General features: G+C 41.0%; 1 protein-coding gene across 7 annotated transcripts in view; it reads right to left on the reverse strand.

The window, feature by feature from the left end:
- The window catches only part of RNF220 (ring finger protein 220), a 335,093-nt gene that overhangs the window by 71,121 nt on the left and 240,505 nt on the right, over positions 1-23,467 (reverse strand). For 6 of the 7 annotated variants that reach the window (XM_033152320.1, XM_033152321.1, XM_033152322.1 and 3 more), the window contains 2 exons: positions 17,300-17,395; positions 9,856-9,898 (listed from right to left, as the gene is read on the reverse strand). In XM_033152320.1, the coding sequence (XP_033008211.1) occupies positions 9,856-9,898; positions 17,300-17,395 (139 nt within the window). Of the gene's footprint in view, positions 1-9,855; positions 9,899-10,663; positions 10,865-17,299; positions 17,396-23,467 lie in introns of those variants that run through there. The other variant, XM_033152327.1, reaches the window with a different exon arrangement.

The raw sequence follows: 23,467 nt of genomic DNA on the forward strand, positions 1-23,467 counted from the left end.
TTCTGCTGCAGACTAACATGACTAATTGAAGCTTGCTCTAAGAAAAGACACCAATCAGTATAAATGGGAAGCCCCAAGAGCCTAGTAATCTGCACAGCTGTGAAGATGTCAGAAAGAAGAGTTTCTGTCAAAATGATTTCTATAATGATGAAAGAGAGCTTCTGCTTAAAAGGTAAGCAGGCTTTGAAATATGGAGAAAAGACCCAAACATGCACAGGCAGTTTCCAGTAAATATTTAGAAATCACAGCAGGACTATACTGGACTTAATTGTGCTCAGAAGATTTCACTTAGAACAGCTCCATGTCCCTATATCCCTATCTGTACTCTTTGCTCAATCCTACAATTTCAGATTCTATCTCTAATCTCCTACATCTCATCCCAAAACGACTACAAGCAAAAGCAATGCAGAATATATACAAGTAATTCCAATTATGGAGCTTGAAGTTTGCTTTTTTGGGAGAAAATTCTACTGTAGGCTCGAGAGACATGCCCCTCTGGTGAACTTTTTCCTTTACCAAACTGCTGATTAATTTGAACCCTCTTTAAATGTGGGCAAAACATCTGAAAAAACTTGCATTAAAACAACATTGATCATTAAGAGAGATGGCTTTAATCAAATATTATCAGATATTTCAATCACAGACAGGGGAAATGAACAACTTAATAAGGAAGGTCAGAATTCTGACAGGGACCAAAATATTCTGACAGGGCCCAAGGATATTCTGTGTAGTAACAAGAGATGACATGACAGAGAAGTCACTTAATGCAGTAACAATTATTGACATTATGAGCCTGCCAGTTTGTTGCAGAAATTGTAATGCATTGCAACTGCACTGCGAGAACAAGATAATGCACACACCAAGTAGGAAGAAAGGACCCAAAAACTAAATTAAGGGAGGCACTGGAAAATAAGACAAATGCCATAAGCAGGGTAGGCTTTTAGTCATAATCCAAGGAGGCAATACAGCAACACAGCAAAAGCTTTTAACCAGACCAATGTTGACTTAATAAAGGTACCAATTTTTTTCTGTTTGCGGCCTTTTTCTCTGGAGTTAACATATAAGCAAATTCAAGCACTTTGGGCTGGCAATACAGACTGGCTATACAGGATAGTTAATCAGCAGAGGAGGATCAGACATCCACCCGCAATCCATTTGCCTGAGCCATCCCCACTATCCCCGCTCCAACTACTCTAGAGCTCCTCTCCCCACTTGTAGAACACAGGGCAGAGAGGTGCAGCTACCATTATCACTAGGCTGTTTATCCAGTGTAGTGCTAATGGGCACCTGCCCGCTTTCTCCCTCCTATACTTAGAACTAAAACACTCTCTCAAGGAAAAAAAGAGCCAACTCCATCCCACTTGAAGTGAGTACAGGAATGAGAAGAGTTGATGCAGCCTTCTGAAGAGAGATAGTCCATTCTGGATGGGGCACACCTAACTATTTTTCTCACACTTCTGGGAAAGGAGGAAGAGCAAGCAGTTTCAGGTACCGTCTCCTGACTGTAGCTCCATCTTCGGCAGGTCTCTGTTAAGAGAGGTTGCTTACTTGGCCTTTTCTTTTCCATTTTCCACACAGGGCTCTCTCTCACTTTGGCAAGTGAAGGTAATCCTAATTCACCCAAGGAATGTGATTTGCAAATCTGCCCTAAATCTGTATGTTTTACCCACCTGACTTGCATTTGTGGGTCTCAAGTACCAAATCCAGAGCCAGTAACGACTCCCCTCCCAAGTCATACTCGCTCAGATTCTCAATATGTATGAGGCATGGTTCGAACCACCTGGATTTCAGAAATATTTCTCATTGCCCTCAAGGAGCAGCTGGGGCAACATTCCCAGCTGTCTCCCAGTGGCACAATTTGTAAAACATTTTGCAAACCCTATGGGCATAATGTAACTCTCTGGTGTGAGAATAACGGAAACAGAACTTGAAAACTACTTCATAAAAACTCAGGGTCCATGACTAATCATTTCTATAGACTTCAAAGCCCACTTAATGAAAAACTAAACTTGAATTTTAAGTGCCCTTGCAAAACTTTTAGAGCTGTCATTATACTGATCCTTAATATTTTTGAACCAGTTATACGTCAGCAGATTTTTCTGCTATCATTGCTTGTGTGCTATCATGACACATACAGTACTAATGCAAAGGATTTTTGTGCCTCAGCTGGCAAAGTTTTCAACAACATCCAGCAAATAAGAGCATTAGGTGCTCTAAGCAACACAGTCCACCATAGAGACTCATGAGACATTGGGCAAAGAAAAATTGCTTTGCTCACAAAATAAGAGCAGCATGAACCAAAGTGTAAATGGAGTGAAGAAGAGCTAACAAAAAGTTTCTGTTCTAACACCTTTTGCAGTAGCTTGATACTGGGAGAGGCAGATCTGGACTGTGAGAGGGAAAAAAACGGGGGCTGTTTGAAAGCCACTGAACAGAATTTCCAATTGCTACTATAGAGCTCAACTATCACTTCTAATCAACGTAGGAGGGATGGAGGAGCCCCAGAGGAAGGGGGGCAACTGCTGAGCTGTCCCGAAGGAGAACAGCTCAAAAGAACACACAAGTGAGACCACAGTATTGTTAATTAGTGCTGATAGATGCAATCATTTCTAATTAGCTCGCTAATCCTTCTCCCCTGTATTCCTGTTGCAGGAGCAAAGAGGGGGGCTGGGTTGATTTTTCCTTACCCTTAAGTCACAGCTTTTTTTAAAAATCTGAATATAAAACAGCATGAAAAAAAGACTTTCACTTAAATGTCCCTCATTGCCGATCTCTTCTTTAAAAAAAGCTTCTTTATTCCAGTTCCCACCCAGGATGCAAGGAGGCCACTTATATTACAATAATGATGCCAGTGCACCAGCGTGTCCATAATGTCAAGCAATCCATCTTGCCAAATTTCCCTCTTCATTATGGCCATGGCTCACCCTGGACTACACTGACTTTGCCCCTTGAATTGGTTCAGCTGCACCGTTATGCCTGGACCTAAAATACAGGGGGAGACCTGCCCTTCCACACTGAGCACTCATCTGTGACAGCCTCTATTTTGGTGATCCAATTTATTTATTTTATTTATTTATAAAATGTATGCCACCCTATACCTGCAGATCTCAGGGCAGTTCACAACATAAAATCACAATATAAAAGACACAAAATACATAATAAAAACAAAAACAACTCAATAATCCCCACTTCCAAAACACACTTTTAAGGGGCATCAGATGTCTGGTTAAAGAGGAACATTTTCACCTGGCTCCTAAAATTGTATAATGAAGGTGCCAGTCTGAGGAAAGCATTCCACAAATGGGGAGCCACTGCAGAAAAGGCCCATTCTTGTGTTGCCACCCTTCAGACCTCTTGTGGAGGGGCACACGAAGAAGGCCCTCAAAAAAATGATCTTCAGGGTCCAAGTAAGTTCATATGAAAAGAGAGGTGGTCGTTGAGGTACTGCAGATAGAAGAACTAATGCTTGGTCTCAATCTTTTATGTTACTGACATGTTTTATGTTACTGACATGTTTAAGTTTATCAGGCTCTTGTTTTCTTGCTCTATTAAGGGAGTTCATCATGTGTTATGCTCCTGATTGAAAGGTTTTTCTAGGAAACAAGTAGGCTTTTCATGATACCTACTGGGCATGGGGGCACTCCTCTTTTTCTGAAGTCTTTTCTTATTCTGAACAAAATAGGAAATTCTTTCCAGTAGCACCTTAGAGACCAACTGAGTTTGTTCTTGGTATGAGCTTTCGTGTGCATGCACACGAAAGCTCATACCAAGAACAAACTCAGTTGGTCTCTAAGGTGCTACTGGAAAGAATTTCCTATTTTGTTTCAACTATGGCAGACCAACACGGCTACCCACCTGTAACTTTTCTTATTCTGCTTCATTTTCTCACAAATCCCCTGCTTTTATCTTGCCATGCCTCAATGTGTACTGTGCAGCTGATCCCTGGAACTCTTCTGAAGCTGAGCTCAGCTGCTGGGTGGAAGCATGGAATTCATACTGAGTTCTTTTTACATACCTATCTTGTATATATGCTTGATCCATGTTTTGTCTGCCATTTATGCACAAAAACCCAAGCATGAACTCTGCACCCCACCTATCCTAGGCACCCAGCTGTGCTAAAGAGGCCCAGTCAATATCCCTTCTAGCCCTCTAACTTGTTTCTTCTATCCACTGATTCATCCTGAAGCTTCTAGAGCAGATCCCATCTGCCTGCTGCTGCTAAAGATGCAATGCCGGCAAATTCCTCACTCAGTCCTGACTGCTTACCAATCATTACTGGCTCAAGTCCTCTCCTTTTCAGTTTCTTGTGCTAGACAAGACTGTGTGCATGTCTCAAGTTCAGTGCTGATATGAGGTCTAATGGGGTACCTGAACAGTTTGCTGTGAGATGCATTAGGATTTCTGGATATTAAGACATTGCTTAGTCAGGGTGAATTGATTTAAATCATTTAAAAATGCTAATTTTAAATAATTAATTTTAGTATCTTTCTCCTCATTAATAGTTCTTCATATATTTTCTAAAACTTGGTGCAGATGTGACCACTAAAACATGTTACTTTACAATAACAGAGTGATATTTATACTATTTGGGCATTCTTATAACAAGGGCTTGCATTTTTTCTCACATTATATACATTTTGCATGCTTTCGTCCCTTTTTCCTTTTCTTTTTGCCTCTAGAGGTTTTTTTTAAGAGTCTATAAGAATTTATTTATTTTTAAGTGACAAACAGCCTTGACAATTTATGTGATTAATTATGGGGATACAGTGGTGCCTCGGTTTAAGAACAGCCCTGTTTACAAACTATTCGGTTTACAAACTCCGCAAAACTGGAAGTAGTGTTCCGGTTTGTGAACTTTACCTCTGTTTAAGAATGGAAGCCAAATGATGGAAGGGCACCGACGGTGGGAGACCTCATTAGGAAAAGTGTGCCTCGGTTGTTTAAGAATGGTTCCAGTTTAAGAACGGACTTCCGGAACGGATTAAGTTCGTAAACCGAGATACCACTGTATAGGAATCTGAGCACTGGATAAAATTCTTTTTTTCTTTCCAGCATTGTTCCGTTCTGCTTCAGAACAGGTGGGAATGGTCCAAGTCAAACACAAAAACACAAATATTCATGACTGACAGCTTGAAGCAAGGTTTGAGAGTTACTGGGCAAACTAGAGTTTATTTTCATGAAGTAAAAATGAAGGTCCTATGTTTGGTAGAGTGTACATGATTGTATCTGAGGAATGACCACATTGGTTCTTCATCACTTCAAAGTGATGGGATCATGTGAACCTTTTATTCCACCAGAAAAATTAATTTCCAATCCATTTCAGAACATAATTCAAGATGCTGGTTGTTACCTATAAAACTCTAAACATCTTGAAACCAAGCTACGGGAAGGATTGTCTCGTGTGAAGCTGCCCATGCTTAAAGATCTGCTGTTGCACCCCTTGGTATGTGCCAGTACTAAGGTAATTTACCACCCCCATCTTTGCATACAACTACTCTAAGTGGAAAGCAGTATCAAGGACAAAGATTTTTCAAAGACATATCTTTCCAACACCTCTAATTCTGCTGATAAAGAAGTGGTACACCTTTTGCAGCTATCACTATTTGCTAAATTATTAGAGACACAGGAAAATGAAGAGAATCAGCTGTTGTGATGTGCATAAGCATTTAGATTTGATTCCCACTAAAAAAAAACCCACCAGAAAAACTAGCACTCTTCTAACATGATTTCTCATAAAGGACCTTCTAAGGCCTTTGACCAAGTCATGGAATAGAAACGAACAAAAGAAACATAAAAGTAAGTTTTATCTTATGCAATATCTAGTACAGGCAAAGCCTCCTGTTCACCTGATTTTCTAGATCCATTTCAAATGATGGTTAGGCCTGGTTTTGGCACAAAAACTGCTTTGGTCACACTGAATGATTATCTGTCAGGAGAAAAGTAGGGAAAATGTGTTCCTGTTAATTCTCCTTGATCTCTCAGCTTCTTTTGATACCATCACACAGAGTACAGTATCCTTCTAGAGCAGCTGTCTGAGATAGGGGTGGGTGGCACCGATTTGCGGTGGTTCTGGTCCTACTCGGATGGTTGTTTCCAGAGGGTGATGCTTGGGAAGTGCTCTTTAGCAATGTAGAGCCCTCAGTGTGGGGTTCCCCAGGGTTCAATTTTATCCCCTATGCTTTTTAACATCTACATGAAACTGCTGACTGGGGTTATCCAGTTTTGAAGTACATTATCAGCAATCTGATGATGACTTACAGTTCTGCTTCTCCTTTACATCTGCAGGTGTAGCAGTGGATGTGCTGGACTGTTGTCTTGCCTTGGTAATGGACTGGGTGAGAGCCAATAAACTGAACCTCAATCCAGATAAGGCAGCAGCATTGTTAGTCGGTAGTTCCTTAGACTAGATGAATGGGAGGCTGCCTGCTCTTGGAGTCCCTCTCAAGGAGTGGACTCATAGCTTGGGGATCCTTTGCTGTCCCTTGAGGCTCAGGTGACTTCAGTGGCACAGAGTGCCTTCCTTCAGCTTTAGACCATCAGCTGAAACCATAAGAACAGTCCTCCTGGATCATGCCAAGAGCCCATCTAATCCAATGCTCTGTTCTACAGTGTCTCTGTGGGAATGAGTTTGCAAGCAGAACCTGAGGGCAACAGCACTCTCCACGGTACAGACATTAGCCCGTTCACATAAAGTATAACGATGGGAACAGCAAGCTATCTACTCACTTCCTCCACTTGGCAGAGATCAGTAGATTTCTATTCTCTTTACAATAACCTCTGTGTTGCTGGAAGTGTTACTGAATTTCTGAAAAAATGAGTTAGTTGAAGGGGAGTATCTGCAAAGAGAATTTTACCACACCTGGATCTTCAAAGACATCTTAACCAAGTCCTTGTAAAAGTCTACAAAGAGTGACAGACTTTGGAAACAGTGGTGTGGGAAAACACAGCCTCAATGATAAATTTAGTTAGCTATCACGACAGTTCAGTGGAACCACGAAGTAAAAAGATAAATGAGCTGCCTATGTCTACAGAAAGTACCAATCTAGACTAAAAATAACCTGAAGGATGAACAAAAATACAAGAGTTGATTAAGTTGTTTAGCAAGTGTAAAGCAATCTCCAACTGAAGGATTTTGAACTATTCATATATTGCTAATCCTAGGCAGATAATCATTCTTGTTATTTAAGCTTATGGCTGGGCTAGTTCTGCTTGACTAATAATAGTATTCCAAAGAAGGAAATTTTAATGGTGTTCAGGTACATAGAAAGGGGGGGGGGACTGAAAGAGGAATGTGAATCTTGTATGTTATGTGACTTAACCAAGCAAGGCAAAAGCAAAGCACTGTAGAACTAAAGACCCAAGCTCCAGTCTTTTCCTTGCTGATTTTAGACTCCCAACTATCCTATAACTTTAGCTGTTCTTCAAATACCATAAGATAGGCCTATACAACTAACACAACACAGCAGTTAGTAAAGATAATGAGGAAGAAGATCAAGTGATGAGTTTATGCTGGGACACCAAACACTCACAATGACCTAACACAGAGACAATGAAATGGTTTAGATGCAATATTAAATAAACCACACTTTAGAATTGTGAGAAAGAACAGGTTGCCCAGGACTCTTGCCCCTATCACAACCACAGCCATGCAGAAGAGTTTGAAAGTTTTCAATGCTGGTTTTAGATGCATTGCAGATTGCTATGTCCTCTGAACTAGGTCAAACTATAGTTAGTGGAAACAAGACAACTTCAAATCATAAGTTTGTGATGATAATTTGTTTAAGATAACCAGTTAAAACTAGTTACAGGTAGGTAGCCGTGTTGGTCTGCCATAGTCAAAACAAAATAAAAAATGTTCCTTCCAGTAGCACTGTAGAGACCAACTAAGTTTGTTCTTGGTATGAGCTTTCGTCGAAAGCTCATACCAAGAACAAACTTAGTTGGTCTCTAAGGTGCTACTGGAAGGAACATTTTTTATTTTGTTTCAGTAAAAACTAATGGCAGCTTATGGTTTACACAACATGTTAAACTGGTGATAATCTTCCTGTTATGGCCAAGCCAGAGGGAAGGGTTGGGTATATTGGCCCAAGGTTTGTTCTTATAATGCAAGACCATGGTTTAGCACAGCCTTCTCCAATCTGATGCTCTCCAGATTTTTTGAATGCCAACTCCCATTAACCCCAGCCAGCGTGTCCAGTGGTTGGGGTCGATGGGAAATGAAGCTGAAAGCATTTGGAGGCAACCGGTTGGGGAATGCTAGTTTAGCATTATGTCCAAATACAGCCAACATACAATATATTTGGCAAAACCTGGGTCTGCTTTCAAAAACGATCATGTTCTTTTGAAAAATATTAGCATTTCTGCAATAAGCATTTCCAGTAATAGCTCCATGTGCCCTAAGGGAATGTTTGCAAGATGATCAATAGAATACTGCAATCGTATTCATTAATCATATGCCAGAATTATTCAGTAGCAGAAATATATTGTAGTTGTGTATGTGAAAGTCAGATCACGTGTATTCACTACATAGTGCACAGTCCTCATTAATTCAAGAGCTCTCTCCTTTTATCCAACATAGTAAGTATGTTACAGCTCTGAATCTTGCTGGCATTCAAGAATTCAAGGAAAATTTCCTCTTGCACTGTCAGGATAATTTAAAGTTGCTCTTAACTTTTCAGGGATGAATTTTCATAATCTTTACTCTTGACCAAATTAAAGATGATAAAGTACACGTTTTTCTGTTCACTGGCAGTGGAAGTAGAATCAGTTAAAATAAAGGGTCACTATATAAAATATTTGAAAAATTATTCCTACTTAGTAACAATACACTGTGTTTTACGTACTATTGGATAAAAATTACAAAATACATCTTGAATTAATTACTTCTCTGAAGACAGGTCTATCCTAAGACCAAAAATTATGGAATCTGCTATTACATACACAGTAGTAATAGTTAGGTTCAGCTCCAAGTTGCAAATTACTGAGGTATTAAGTCCATATAACCAGGTGAGATATTAAAGGCCTTTATCGTGCACATTGTTTCAAAACAGCTTTGGGGGAAGGTGTTGAAAGAAAGGTGGAATTAAAAAAGTTGTAATAACTTAAACAAACAGGAATTATAGTTGTTTGTATTTTTTTAGCTGTAAGCAAGTATTGTTGACAGCTGTAGATTATAGCAGGTAACAAAGTTAAAACAATGCCATTGGGGAAAAAGACTAATCTCACTATACCCATAAGAAAATCATTATTTTTAAAAAGGCAAGCAGTAAAATAATAATTCTACTTGGCACTGATAATTTCTCCTTTGCAATATCAACCAGGTCATTTAACAAGAAGAGGTGGTACCCCAATTGTGGCATGCCCTCCTCAGAGAGGCCCGCTTGCCACCTCTTTATGACCATTTCAATGCCAAGTAAAATACTTTTAAAAAATAATTCTCCCAAGCCTTTTCAGATCTGTGATTATTTCAAGTTTTGAACTGTAATCTACTGCTTCCACATGGTGTGTTTTTAATAATGTTGAGTGAATGATTCTCTCTCTTACCTTTGCTGACAATGTTTTCCTGCAATTGTTGTTTTACTGTATTATATTTCATGTTTGCAAGCTGCCTGAAAAGCAATGTCAGTGGGAGGCCCACATAAATGTAAAGCAGGGGCAGCAACTTAAGATAGGGTTCAGAGAGGAATAAAATGTGTTACGAATACAAATGATTGATTTGAAGCTTTAACCTTTTGGGGCATATTTAGTTCAGGAATGTTGCAAAGAAAGGAAGCATCACACTTGTTGGGCCCTGATAATGAAAGTCTTCATCTCGGAACAAGGGGGGATATGGTACAGGATTTCTGCTGCACTCACCATTCAGCCGGGTCTGTCTGTTTGCCCTCACTCGCAAGAAGGTCTGTTAAGAGAAGATCAGGAGCAAAAAAAACATTAGGAACTTGCTTGTGAGAAAACCACAGAGTTATTTACCCCATTTTGAGAAGCAGTCTTGGGGAGTGTATGGGGGAATTAGATTAGAAAAATCCACCAGAGCACTCACATCTACCTGACAAGCTTCCCTTGTGGGGGTTGCCTCCATTTACCAATTCAAACCAATACCACAATTTAATCTTCCCCAGATAACTTCCTCAAACACAAATATACCCACATTTCCTCTGACTCGGCTGTTGTCCAAGTACAGATATCCACAGCACGCCAAATGTATGCACACTGTTCATCCCAACTGCTTGCAAGCTTCCATACCACTTCCCCACTCCCTAATTCCTCAGCCTACAAGACTACTGTAGGGGGAAAAGCAGCTGTCTAGCTTTGGCATAGCTATAAATTAATCTCCCTACAAATGAACAAGCATACTTGTATTGCCCTTATTTCCTAGATACTAAAGATAAACAACCTCCTCCTGGTCTTTCCCCTCCAGGGACCCGTGTCATCCTTAGATAAACAAAGCCGTTCTGCACGGCCCCTAAGAGGGGAGGAGGGTATGTCTCGTCCTTAAATGAAAAAAAATGCACCCTCCAAGTTTATGGATATGGATATAAGCAGACCCCTCCCACCTCAGGGATGATGGCCCAACCCCCGTTCGGATGTAAACAAGCCCCATCTCCTGCCCTAGCGGCTCCGGCCCCAGAGACGCTCCGGCCTCTCAGACGCGCCCCGCTCGCACCTCCTCTCGACCACCGGGTTCCCTTCTCTCGCTCTGCATGGCCGGGGATGAGGGCGGATGCAGGCAACGGCCCCGGCACCTGCAATCAGCTCCCCATAACAGCGGCCGCCGCCATGTTAGTTCCGATCATGTGACCAGGCGTCTCCGCGGCCTGCGCGGGGTGAGAGTTCAGGGGGAGGAAGCTGTTCTCATGGCAACGGGGAGGCAAAGAGCGGTCTGGGACTCGGGACTTTTTCTTTTGCTACCACGCTTCCTTCTTCGCGCCGCAAATACCACTCAGTTTGATACGATCTCCCTCAGCCCCTCCTCTAACACCACCAGGAGCCGGATTCCCGAGACGCAACTGTCCCCAGCACAAAGCAGCACTTCCTCTCCCGTCGCTCAGCGTCTCCCTCAAAATCTGCACCCTTAGTGGACGTCTGTGTTTTGAAGAGAAGCATGGAAGGTACACTCTTTTACGCAAGCAAATTCTCCAGCAAGGCAGCGAAGGAAACAGGGACACTGCTAAATGCTTGCAACACCCCTGACGTCGCATTAAGGCTGCCTCCCTGTGTCTTCAGTGTTCGCACGTGTACATACATTCCTGTACAACTACAGACAAGATGCATCTACTCCCCAAGCAGAAATTTAACTTGCAGAGACTTTGAGAAATGAGCAGAAAAATGGCAAGCTAGCAGCTCAAGCTAACAAAATTTTGAAAGATAACAATGCAATTAGCAGGGACAGAAGTACCCCGATATTGTCTCCCTTGTAAACAGAGAAAGTTCAAGCTTATATCCAGTGCTTTTCTTCTGGGGGGATGCATGGGTTCGCATACCCCTAAACATTTTGTGAATTTAAGTTTTGCCTCATTGAGGGGCAGTATTTCAATATGAGTAGGAAAATGAGAGTACCCCTAAACATTTTTTTTAGGAAAAAAAGCACGGCTAATTTCTATTACAAAAAGTGCAGGAACTCACTCCAACTTTCTGTAGAAGACAAACTGCCTTTTTGGGTGCCCTGCACCAATAAAGTAACTTAACCCTCAGCAATAATAGTTGTGAGGCTAAGCAGAGGAAAACCAACAACCCAGCAGTGCACACTTGCACACAAGCTACAACTGTATAAAGGTACCCCTCTTGATAAATTGATGTTGTCTCCATTCTGAGAGGCACCTCTTTTCTAAGAAATGCTATAGGTATCACTGTACGCTGCAATAATCACATCCAGTAAATTGTTCTTGGCATGTGTGGAAAGTCTGGCTTTTTATTAAGCTATGTGAAATACTTAGCCCTTTTTATTATACATGCACACAGCAGATAAAATACTAACAAAAAGTGGTGTGTGCAGATCTTTTAGACTCTTAGAAACATAAGCATTCCTCCCTTTTCCTGTCAAAAGGCAGTGATGAGCTGAAGTTCTCTATAGGGATGAAATAAAGATAAAACCTTACCAAATACAACATGTTATTGGACAAAGCAGTCATTATTTTATTCTTTTATGACTCTAAAGTCACAGTCAGTGATTGCAAGAATGATAAATCTATAAAATGGCCTTTATCCTGCCAACCAGGGTCCACATCCTGCAAACACTTAAGGGAAGTGATTCACTTTGATCCTATTAGCAATCCTGTTGAAGCCATCAAAGACTATCCAAGTGTTTAAAGGCAAACATGTGTGACAGTGTTGCAATCCTGAGGCCTAAATTGCTTTTAAAAAAACACACCTTTAAAAACCGTAAGCCTCTCGAAACGCTTTTTTCCTAAGCTTTTGAATTATTTCAATATACTGGGCTTTTCCATGTTTCTTTTCAGTAAATACATAACTTAAGGGATGAGATTTGGGGCAGGTCTGCACCCTTCTGATCTCTCTGCTACTTTATATTTTTAACTCATTTTTATATCTCTTGCACAGCTACCCTACAAGGTGGGGGCACTAGTTGTACAATCTTAACTGAGAGACTACTTGTATTCATTATAATTCACTGGGGTCAATTGCAGATAATAAAATCTTAGGTCAATATGCACAGAAGTAGACAGCATGATTTTGAAAAAAAGATAAAAATCAAGTATTTTTGGGCAATCTCAACTGTCTGCTGTCTATTTATTTTCCTAATTAGCACCTCTGTATGCTAAGTCTGCACTGATTTTAAGAAACAGCAAATGCCTTGCATCTGTCACAAACTGATGTATGAATGAAATGCTTTATATTTCACAGATGTTAAGACATTAGTTTGTAAGCTAAAACAGTAGTAAAATACATATTATTGAGGTTCTGAGGAGAGAGGAGGAGGGCAATTGTTTCAAGTGAAGTCTCGGCTGGCAGCTTCGTTCTACTACACTGAGCCTCTTCTTTAGAAGCTTTATCCACATTATCTGATGCACTTGAGTTGCCAATGGACTATCCCTCAGTGACTCGTGCAAGAATGCAGCACATCACAATATACTAGTCTTTATATTTCTGGGTGCAAAATACTGTAACGTATCTTGGAGTTTAGGGAGTACCACAGGGAATTCCATCACTCTATTGTTTAAGCACATCTTCAAAAGATGTGTGTATTATGAATCTTTGGAAGACAAGATCAGCCCATATAAAGACCAACCAGCAACCAACAAAGGCATTGTGCGTACTTGTGCAAAGCAAAAATGAGTCTCTGTAATAAACTGGATAATGTAAGCATAATTTAATGGCCTGATTAGTGCTGTAAAGGTAAAGGCAAAGGCAAAGGAACCCCTGACCATTAGGTCCAGTCACGAATGACTCTGGGGTTGCAGCGCTCATCTCGCTTTACTGGCCAAGGGAGCCGGCGTACAGCTTCTAGGTCATGTGACCAGCATGACTAAGCCACTTCTGGCGAACCAGAGCAGTGCACGGAAATGCTGTTTACATTCCTACTGGAGCGGTACCTATTTATCTGCTTGCACTTTGACGTGCTTTCGAACTGCTAGGTTGGCAGGAGCAGGGACCAAGCAATGGGAGCTCACCCCATCACGGGGATTCGAACTGCCAACCTTCTGATCAGCAAGCCCTAGGCTCTGTGGTTTAGACCACAGCACCACCCACATCCCTGATTAGTACTGTACAAGCTGGAAATATCTATGGAAGGTGGAGGGAACATGGGCCGGCACATTTACAGAAGGAGCTATAGCCTACTGATTCTGCCAAAGGCAGAATGTACCTGGGCTGAATTGGATTGGCTCCTCCTCTCAGTTTGACTGCCTAGAAAGATGGTGAAATCCTATTTTTAATGGATTTTTCTTCAGGCAAATTGCACTTTTACCAAGCAGCTCCACTCTACTTACTATCCAAACCCTGGACTAGAATATTGGAACCTGACTCTGTCTAGTGCTTAGCATCCTCATTTCACATTTATTACAAGGAGAGATAGGAGTGCTCCAATATTTTCTAGGACCTGACCTAAATTGATTCTCTGTGTTAGAATGCTAACATACTCTTTAACTGGAACAGTTCTTTCTTTTTGTCAAGAAACAGTCATGTCATTAATCCTATTCTTATGCAGAAAGCTGGGAAGAAAGGACACAGTATAAAAATTCCAATTTCAAAAAGCAATACTGTTCTTGTGTTACTCAAGAGATGTCAGATTAATGCAGCCAGAGCAACTTCAAACCTCTCATTTACCTACCTACCTACCTGCATTTCTGCTTCCTTTCACCTCTTTTCCTCAACCATCCTGCCTTTACTATTTCACTCAACATGATCACTCAAAAAACAACAACTTCCTGTCAGTTTCACTTGCTCTCTCTGAAAACAATTCAAGGCTTCTGGGCCTGAGCTGCAAATGCAGAGGGGACAGTTTCAATTGCAACATAATCTGTTCTTTTTCTTTATACCATAATTCCACAACAATATTTGTAGTAGCCTATAACTCTAGTTTAAATCAAATGTATGTGGGACAACACTGTTAACTTAAAATGTTTCTCCACTTTTCTATGAGAACACAGAAAAATGCAGTATAGGTACCAAACAGCCAAGTAGGAAAGAGCTAGCAACTAATTTTGGCTGCCAAATTATAACTTGGACTAGATCCTAGTTTTCTGATCAACCTGTTTCAGCTCTCATAATAATGCTTCACTTCCTAATTCTGTTCCTACTGAATTTTCCCTTGCTTTACCAGATTACATTTGTATCCAACTAGATCTAAATACATATTTCAGGAACGGTTGACCATTAATTACCCCATTTGGAAAGCAAAATCACTACAACTTCTTGGGCAGGTTACCTTCCAGAAGCCTTCCTTCCTGAGGGCTTCCTGTCTCAGTAGACCTTTGCTTCAGCAACAAGGGCTTGTTTGTCAATCCAGACTCTGGCTTGTTCTACTAAGATCCCTTCCAGACAGTTACTATTTTGCGGGAAAGATTCAACTGCATACCAGCTAATTTAGGTTTGCACAATTAAAGTAGATTAAAGCGTTCTGGTGCTCTTGCACAACAACCCCACTTTAGAAAAAGGACTTTTGTGGTGCAGAAAGTGATGAGGCAATACACTAGAAAGTGTTGGAAATGAGTGACGGGAATCATGTAACAATGCAAACAAACCAGGATGAATGTTCAATAAACAGGTCAAGTGGAGGTATCCCAGTTCTGCCTTCTGGTTTACCCTCTGATCCTGATTTTACTATGGTCCTGACTCCTACTGGCTGACTGCACCATTTATCCACATAAAATATATGCTCTCTACATATCACTGGTAGCAGGGATGTGGAAATATTTGCTTTATCACAGAGAGCTCCCCCATGTGATTGCATGTGCATCAGGTTAAGTTTTCACGTGATCACTATGGGCTAAATGGCGAACAACAAACACTCTGTGGGGTGAGTGGGGCTAAGAGGCTAAGAGAAAGAAGTGTGACTAGCCCAAGATCACCCAGCAGCTGCATGTGGAGGAGCGGAGATGTGAACCCAGTTCACCACTACACCACACTGGCTAAGCCACCAACAGAGCTTGAAAGTGCAAACTTTGTGAAATTTCCTTCAGAACAACCTCATAAGCAAATGTTTGCTTCCCAATCTCTCACTAATATATACAGTATATTTCCTAGCAGATCATAAATGCCATAAAGAACTTGCAATGCAAAATTACCAGCACTGCAGTTTTAAAGAAATATATAATAAGGGCACACATCCAGCACATGAAAAGCTCAGCTTGCAGCTCTTGGAATCAAGGGGAGTATTTTATTTTATTTTATTTTATTTGCATAAAGCCCATTGGATTAGCTCCCAGAGGAGATTTATCTCTGATGCCTGTGTATTTCCCTAGTCATATTCTAGTTATACACTGGAGTTGCTTTGTACTACTCTGGCCTGCAAATTCTAGAGCAGTAAAAAATACCAAAAAAAGGATCATCCTCTAGTCTCCTACCCTATAAAAGCAAACTATAATTCCCATTTGCCTCTCCATCAAGAATTTATGAGTCTCCGTGAAGTGCCTGTTGTGAAAAGTAAAGCCATCAAATGCAAACTGGGATCACTTACTGCATACAGAAGAATACTATTAGCAATGTTTATCTGTATTTGACAATATTCAGAACAGTGCTGATTCATTTTTGAGAGCATGTACTAGCAGAAAGTACAGAGTGTGAGCACTTCATATCTCTAGCATAGTCTGAACTATATAAACTATGACTATGGCAGGAGCTACTAACAATTAAGAAAAGACATATAATGCTAGATATATTAGTCATACAATAGACAAAACGTTCATCCCAGCCTCAGACCACTACTGATTCATTAGCACAGATATGCACTGGCTGCATTCCAACTAGTAGTACAGCCCATATACCCATGTAGATGAGGGGCAGCATATTTCAGGCTGTAATAGGAACTGTAGTTGTACAGTTACCTTCTATTGGCTTTGGACATGGTATAGCAGATAACCTTTGTGTTGGCTTTGGACATACTACAGCAGATAACCTTTGTGTTCACACCTTAATAAACTACAAAACATACTGACCAATAAAATGGACAAGGCTACAACACTTTTTACACCTGCAAATTCCATTTACATGATTTTCAGAAGGGAGTCCCACTGGTGGTGACTTGTTTCTGCTTAGTCCTATTTTCCATCCATTTGCAAAATACAGTAATATCAAAATTAAAACTAATGTTATTAAATAATAGTTACAGGGGACCAGGCAGAGGGCCTTCTCAGTAGTGGCACTTTCCCTGTGGAACGCCCTCCCTTCAGATGTCAAGGAGATAAAGAATTACACAGCTTTTAGAAGACATCTGAAGGCAGCCCTGTACTGGGAGATTTTATGTTTTTAGATATGCTGTAAGCTGCCCAGAGTGGGTGGGGTATAAATAGAGAAAATAAATAAAATAAAATAAAATAAAATAAAATACTTAACAACTGTATTTTATGCCATAATGCACCAAGAAGCGTTAGGAACCAGAAAGTTATACTGGGTGCAAGCTTGTTAAGGGTACTATTTAACATTTGTATACCATAGTGCTTTTTTTGGCCAAGATTTCCCAGATGCAAGGACATATGCATTATACAAGTGGTATATTATAATCCCTGAAAAACATAAAAGGCTAAAAAGTTAAGGACTTGAATGGCAGCACTGAAAGAACTAGTAGTGGCACTTAGTAGCTCCTGGTTTCCAGTCATCAGCTGAGTCCTCCTGGTTGCTCTCTCACCTGGTATCTGTCTGAGTGATGGATATCATCTGAGGAGTGAGGTGATGCCGTTGGAGAGTCTCCTTCTCGCTTGATTGAAGCTGACAACAAAATTGACTGTGGAAGAAGCAGGGAAAGGGAGAAGCAGTTAACAATGCAAAGTGTTCCTTGTTCTCAAGAGGAAGCGTAGAAGGATGTGTGATATGTAATAGCAATAAATGCTAATTAAGAAAACATGATCACCAATAACCAGCTATAGAGAGGGACATCTTCTAAGTTAGATGGGCATGTGGTGTGATAACTCTTCAGAAGGTTTTTTGAGAATGATGCAGGAAGTCATTCAGAGAGCTAAATATTCACCCCATGCCAAACCTGTCACCCAGTATGGGACAAACAAGAATATCATTTTTGGGCCTCATGTGTGGTGGCTTGCATACAGTGCCTATGGTTAGGATTGGATGCATGAACATTGCCCCTCCTCTGTCTGTCCTCCAGTGTGCTCCTAAGTTTGTGTTAGTGGCAGAGGTAGCTACATTATTTAGCTTTGTATCTCTCACATGGAAATACATCACTGAAGAGCAAGACCGGCAGTCACGACATAGAAACACCAGTACACAACTACATCTTGCAGGAACTACTGCCCGTTAGGCACAGAGAGATGATTTGGAAAAAGAAAAGACAGCAACTTGGAATTGTTGGGTTAAGTGAAAGACACTATATGAAATAATGTTCTCCCATCATCTCCATTCCAGTATCACGGGCATACACATTGGGAAACTACATAATTATACATACAAGTAAAGTATACATCATCTGGGATTATAAAAGAATGTGCAATACTATCTCTGCACCTGGACAAGAAAGATGCCACCAAAAATGCATAGGATAAAGGTGAGCAGTGCCTTGGTCAAATGACCACATATGAGGCTCCCTAAGAAGCCCATATTGCTTTTGTTAAAGAAAACTTTTTTATTTGCATTTTCTTAGCCATTGAAATACTATCTGTGGGTTTAAACAGGGATACAAGCGAAAGCATCTCAGTTGCGTCTCCTAACTTTTAATGTGCATAAAAATCCCTCAGAAAATGTACTCAAACAAAAAGACATAAAAGCAGTAATGCACAATCAGTGGGGAGAAGCATTTGGTGCCAAACACTATTCAACTGCACAGATCCATTCCGTAATTACAAATATTAGTATATTATTAACATTATTCTAATTATAGGATTTCCTATTAATCTCATAAATATCCCAAATAACACAGACATTTCCTTTCTTTTACCACAAGCTAAGCAGGCAAAATGGTCAGCAGTTTACTTGAATTTGTGAAGGTTATCAGTACCGTGCAAATTTCAGAGCAATGGCAGAGGTATAAATTCCATGCACAAAAAAGATTTATGTGAAATGATAGAATGCTTTGACAATATTTTAAGGAGGTTCATTTACCGAGATCAGGGATTTTCTGAGCTCACTACACTATATGTTGATTTGACTCTCCACCTATTTGCATAGATTTGCATATTTGTGTGTGCTTTGCCATATGCAAATGGTCTCATTTTCAGGTGGAGTGCAGGCCCCCCCCCCAATAATAATAATCAGTGGTCACTGACAAATAGCAGGTGAGCAGGTGAAGCTCACATGCTCAGCAACAGGAGATAACTTTTTTCTTTTTCATTCTTCTTCTTCTTCCCCTCCTCATTAACCACAACTTTAGTTCCAGGGCCTGTGTAGTAGTTCCAGGAACTCTCTCTCTTTCTTTCTTTCTTTCTTTCTTTCTTTCTTTCTTTCTTTCTTTCTTTCTTTCCTTCTTTCCTTCCTTCCTTCCTTCCTTCCTTCCTTCCTTCTTTCTTTCTTTCTTGGGGGATATGTCAAGATAATGATGGAGCTTAGTATCCTGTGGATCTACACCCTCCCCTGCTACCTTTGATCATATCCTGCTTTGGTCTTCACCATTCACAAAACACTGTCAGTGGGACAGTGTTATTGGTGGAGCTTTCTGACTCACTGGGGGTCAGTTGGATAGCTGGACTCCCTCTCTGTTAGCATAGTGCCCCTTCTGCCAATACTATAGTTCATCAGCTGCCCTTTAGGGGAGCAAAGAATTGCCCCACAAAGAAACAAACAAACAAACAAACAAACAAACAAACAAACAAACAGGTTGTCTCATGTGACTTCCATTTTTGTGTAATTTACCATGTTGCTTGTTATACTTGAAATAGTCTTCTTCTCTTTCCCATTAATCCAGCTGATAACTCTCTAAGTAACTCTATTCATACCACTTTTTTTTAAAGGAAAGCCTTTCTGAACCAGCCTAGCCTCATATCACCCACTTCTCTGTTGCCATTGGATTATCCCCCATCCCCAGTGGTGACCCCAGGCAAGATGCCCATCCACTCCAAACCATCTGAGCTCTGTAAAATAAGCTCAGCTAAGTAGTGAACAACTTAAAATGTGCATATATTTGCATGTCAATAGCTATTAGCCATTTTCTAGGAAATTTGCCAACCCAATTACATTAACTTCTCTGGGCTGGTGTGTAATGTGCAAAAACTAACCAACAGCTCCTCACTAAACTTACCACAGCCTTATAGTTGGATTTGGATTTATAATCTTGACTGATTCAAATTGAGCTCAGATTAGTCATATACACAGACACTTTAAACCCAAATAAGTTTGTGACAGCTGAAAGCCCCTGTCTTTTGAGATAATGGAGTGGTCACTTTGGCAGGGGGTGAAAACTGTTACTATTTTGCTGTTTTAACGGACGTTTCCATGTGTTTTGTGATCGAGTATTTTATAATTTATTTGGAAAAGAGGGGTGAAGTTTATTAAATAAATAGACAAATAAAACAATGTTTATAAAATCCCACACAAACCAGCCATTTGAGGAACAAATACCCTGGTCTTCTAACTGCAGCAAGAAACACTTTTCAGAGAAGTACCGTACCCACCTTGCAAAAATGTGACCATCTTTGTATCAGAAAGGGCCAAGATAGCAAAATAAAATTTGAAGCTAATATTGTAACTTAATAGGCTAGATACAATATTTTGACATCAGGGAGGGCTCTGGTTGCAATGTAAACCCTCTCAGATTGCATGTAACACCCAGATCGCAGGAGTTAAAGATACTTCCCTTTTCAATTTGCTTCTGTGAAGAAATAAAAGTGCACAAGCCATGGACTCTGCTTTAAGGAACCTCCACAACTCTCATTGCTCCTAATCAGCCCCCACATGCCTGCCTGCCCACTCCCATCCACCCTTGCAAATCACTCTAATCCAATATTATTATCTGAAAAATGGCTGGGCTAGCTACGGAGACAGTAAATTAAACGTTATGTATTAGTTTTTAGCATGTGGTCCCAAGAAGAACGCTGGCCCCATTTATTCTACAAACCTCCTGAGCACCATGACAACGACCTCCAGAAAAAATGCAGGGCTAAACTAATCCCAAAGACGTCAATCTCAGACCCTCTTCTACATACGCTTGCCGTTTAGATGAATAAACTGTCTTCTTAAAATTGTAGCAAGCGGTTCTATTCTAAATACCTCGGCAGCATGCTAAACACTGTATCAGTGAGTCAAGCCCCTGCTCTAGCACCAAACTGCACTTCATTTGTGTTTCTCATTTCACCAAGGTGGAATGGCAACTGCTTCTCCATTTAGGCTGCGTCAGGAGAATTATCAGGCACATACCGGTAGATGGGATGGAGGGGGAGGAATGGGAGCAGAAGGTTTAGAATTAGAAATCTTGTCAGCTTTAAATGCCCATCTTGCTCCTTTCTACCAGCATTAGTGTTGTTGGCTGGTAGTTTGTGCTCAAAGCTGGACTCAGATTTGATCAAAGGTGGGTCACCCCAATGACACCACAACCATCTTTTCGATAGAGAGTAAAAATGGATTCGAGGGTAAAGAGGAAACATGAGGAAGGGATGGGTGGGTGGGTGGATGATAGATTGAGGGAGAGGAAGATTAAGTCTGTCCTATGTTGCAGATTGTCTGCCACCAGAAAATATGAAAGGTCCATTGTTTTAGTGCTTACAATTTGCTTTTCTAAATCAAAAGAATAACAATTTGAGGTCACATAACCTCTTGACTAATGAGCAGTGTTCTTCGACCTGTGGATTGTGATCGAAATGTTAATTGGGCCCATTCTAATGTGGCCAATGGACCCTGGGTTCCATTAAGGGTGATTTCTTATTCCTGCATGGAGTCTGTTTTCCCGTATTTTTGTAATTTTGTAAGGTAAGGATGCACATCTACTTTGAAAAATTAGGTCCCAGCTCAGGGTCTCCTCAGAAAACCTCTTTCTTCATGCATACAATGGGCCAAAACAGGAGATAGTCTGTACTTAGTCTACCTAACTGAGGGCAGAGTGTGAACTCTGAACCAGCCTTCCTGGTTTTCCTAGACTAAAACAGCTATTATCCTTGACCATTAGCCATGCTGGCTGGGGCTATTGGGAGCTGGAGTCCAAAAACATCTACAGGGCTACAGGTTCCCCATCCCCCAGTTTCTAAATAAACAAAAGTGTTGGAGAATTTCATCAAATCCTCAACCCTCCAAATCAATTAACCCCATGGTAAGGTAAAGGTAAAGGGACCCCTGAGCATTAGGTACAGTTGCGGACGACTCTGGGGTTGCGGCGCTCATCTCGCTTTACTGGCCGAGGGAGTGGTGTACAGCTTCCGGGTCATGTGGCCAGCATGACTAAGCGCTTCTGGCAAACCAGAGCAGCGCACGGAAACGCCGTTTACCTTCCCGCCAGAGCGGTACCTATTTATCTACTTGCACTTTGACATGCTTTCAAACTGCTACATTGGCAGGAGCAGGGACCGAGCAACGGGAGCTCACCCTGTCACAGGGATTCGAACCGCCGACCTCCTGACCGGCAAGCCCTATGCTCTGTGGTTTAGACCACAGCGCCACAGGACAACTATACACTATACAACTATTGACACTATAATCATGAGGGTTGTGTGTTGTTGTTTTTTTACAAATAACCCAGTCAATTCAACCCACCCTACAAAAAACCCACAAAAGGCAACCTGAACTCCTGTGATTGAACCCTGTGATACCCCAGCAGCCTTTGTTCCCTAGGGAGTTACTATCCACAAGGGAAAAAAATTCTCCTCTTGCCCCCTGGACACTCTCAACACTGGGTCATCTTTCCTGTCCTCTCAAAGAAACTTGACACTCCTAGCAAAATGGTTGAAATTTAAAAAAAGCAGAGAATGCTGTTAAATGAATATAATATTGTATTTCTTCTTTCTCTCTTGAATCGAACCAGTGGAATGGCATCAAAATGTCATGGAGAATAAATGCTTCCAAGTCACCAAACATCTTGGAACCATTGAAGATTGCTCAAATATCGGGGGCAGGATTTACCTAACAAACCCTATCAGTTGAAGGCCTCTGCTATTGGGCTTTCCTCCCATTACTCCCACTGTGAAATTGGCTGGGGGGGGAGGGTAAGAAGAACCCAGAATAGCACATGGGGAGGGGGGGGATTGTTCTCTCTGGCCAGCTGATATACTTGTGCAAACAGAATGTTTGCAATAGCAAGATGTTGAATTTCACCCTAGATTTCTCTTGGCTTTATCTTCTACATAGTAATGGAGCTTTTTGGTTATATAAACCTACTCTGCAATCTAGTATGGAGCATGCAGATGTATTGGTAATTGTGCTAATTGTGAAGGACCAGCGGCCTGAAGTCCAGCCTTCCCCTCCTTCCCAAGCACTAATCTGTAACAGCAACCAACAACCTGACCAAACCCTTCTCAGCAAGAGCTCTTTCCCTATACCATTTCCAAGGCAAGCCACCATTTCGCTCTGGAAAGGCAGAGCAAGAGACTTGTGCGAGTGCCAGTGAGGCCTCATATTTCTAGCCCTCCTTTAAATCATTCCTCCGTTGGGTAAAGGCACTCTCTGTTGAGGTTATAAACCCTAAGAGGATCAGCCTCAGCATTACACCTGGGGCACGCTAAATAAAAAAAGGTCACCGGTGCTTTTTAAACATGGACAAAAAAGCAGTAAAATGTGTTTGGAAAAAAAAATCTGGCATTAAATCATGACTTTTTGCCTGGCTCGCCTCATTAAAAGTGGCCTTTTGGAAGGTAAAATTATCATTGTAAGCGATAAGATCTTTAAGAAAATAATTCACGGCTTCTTCACCCTTTAATATGATAGCCGC

Source organism: Lacerta agilis, chromosome 6 (genome assembly GCF_009819535.1).
Source record: "Lacerta agilis isolate rLacAgi1 chromosome 6, rLacAgi1.pri, whole genome shotgun sequence".
Classification (NCBI taxonomy): Eukaryota; Metazoa; Chordata; class Lepidosauria; order Squamata; family Lacertidae; genus Lacerta; species Lacerta agilis.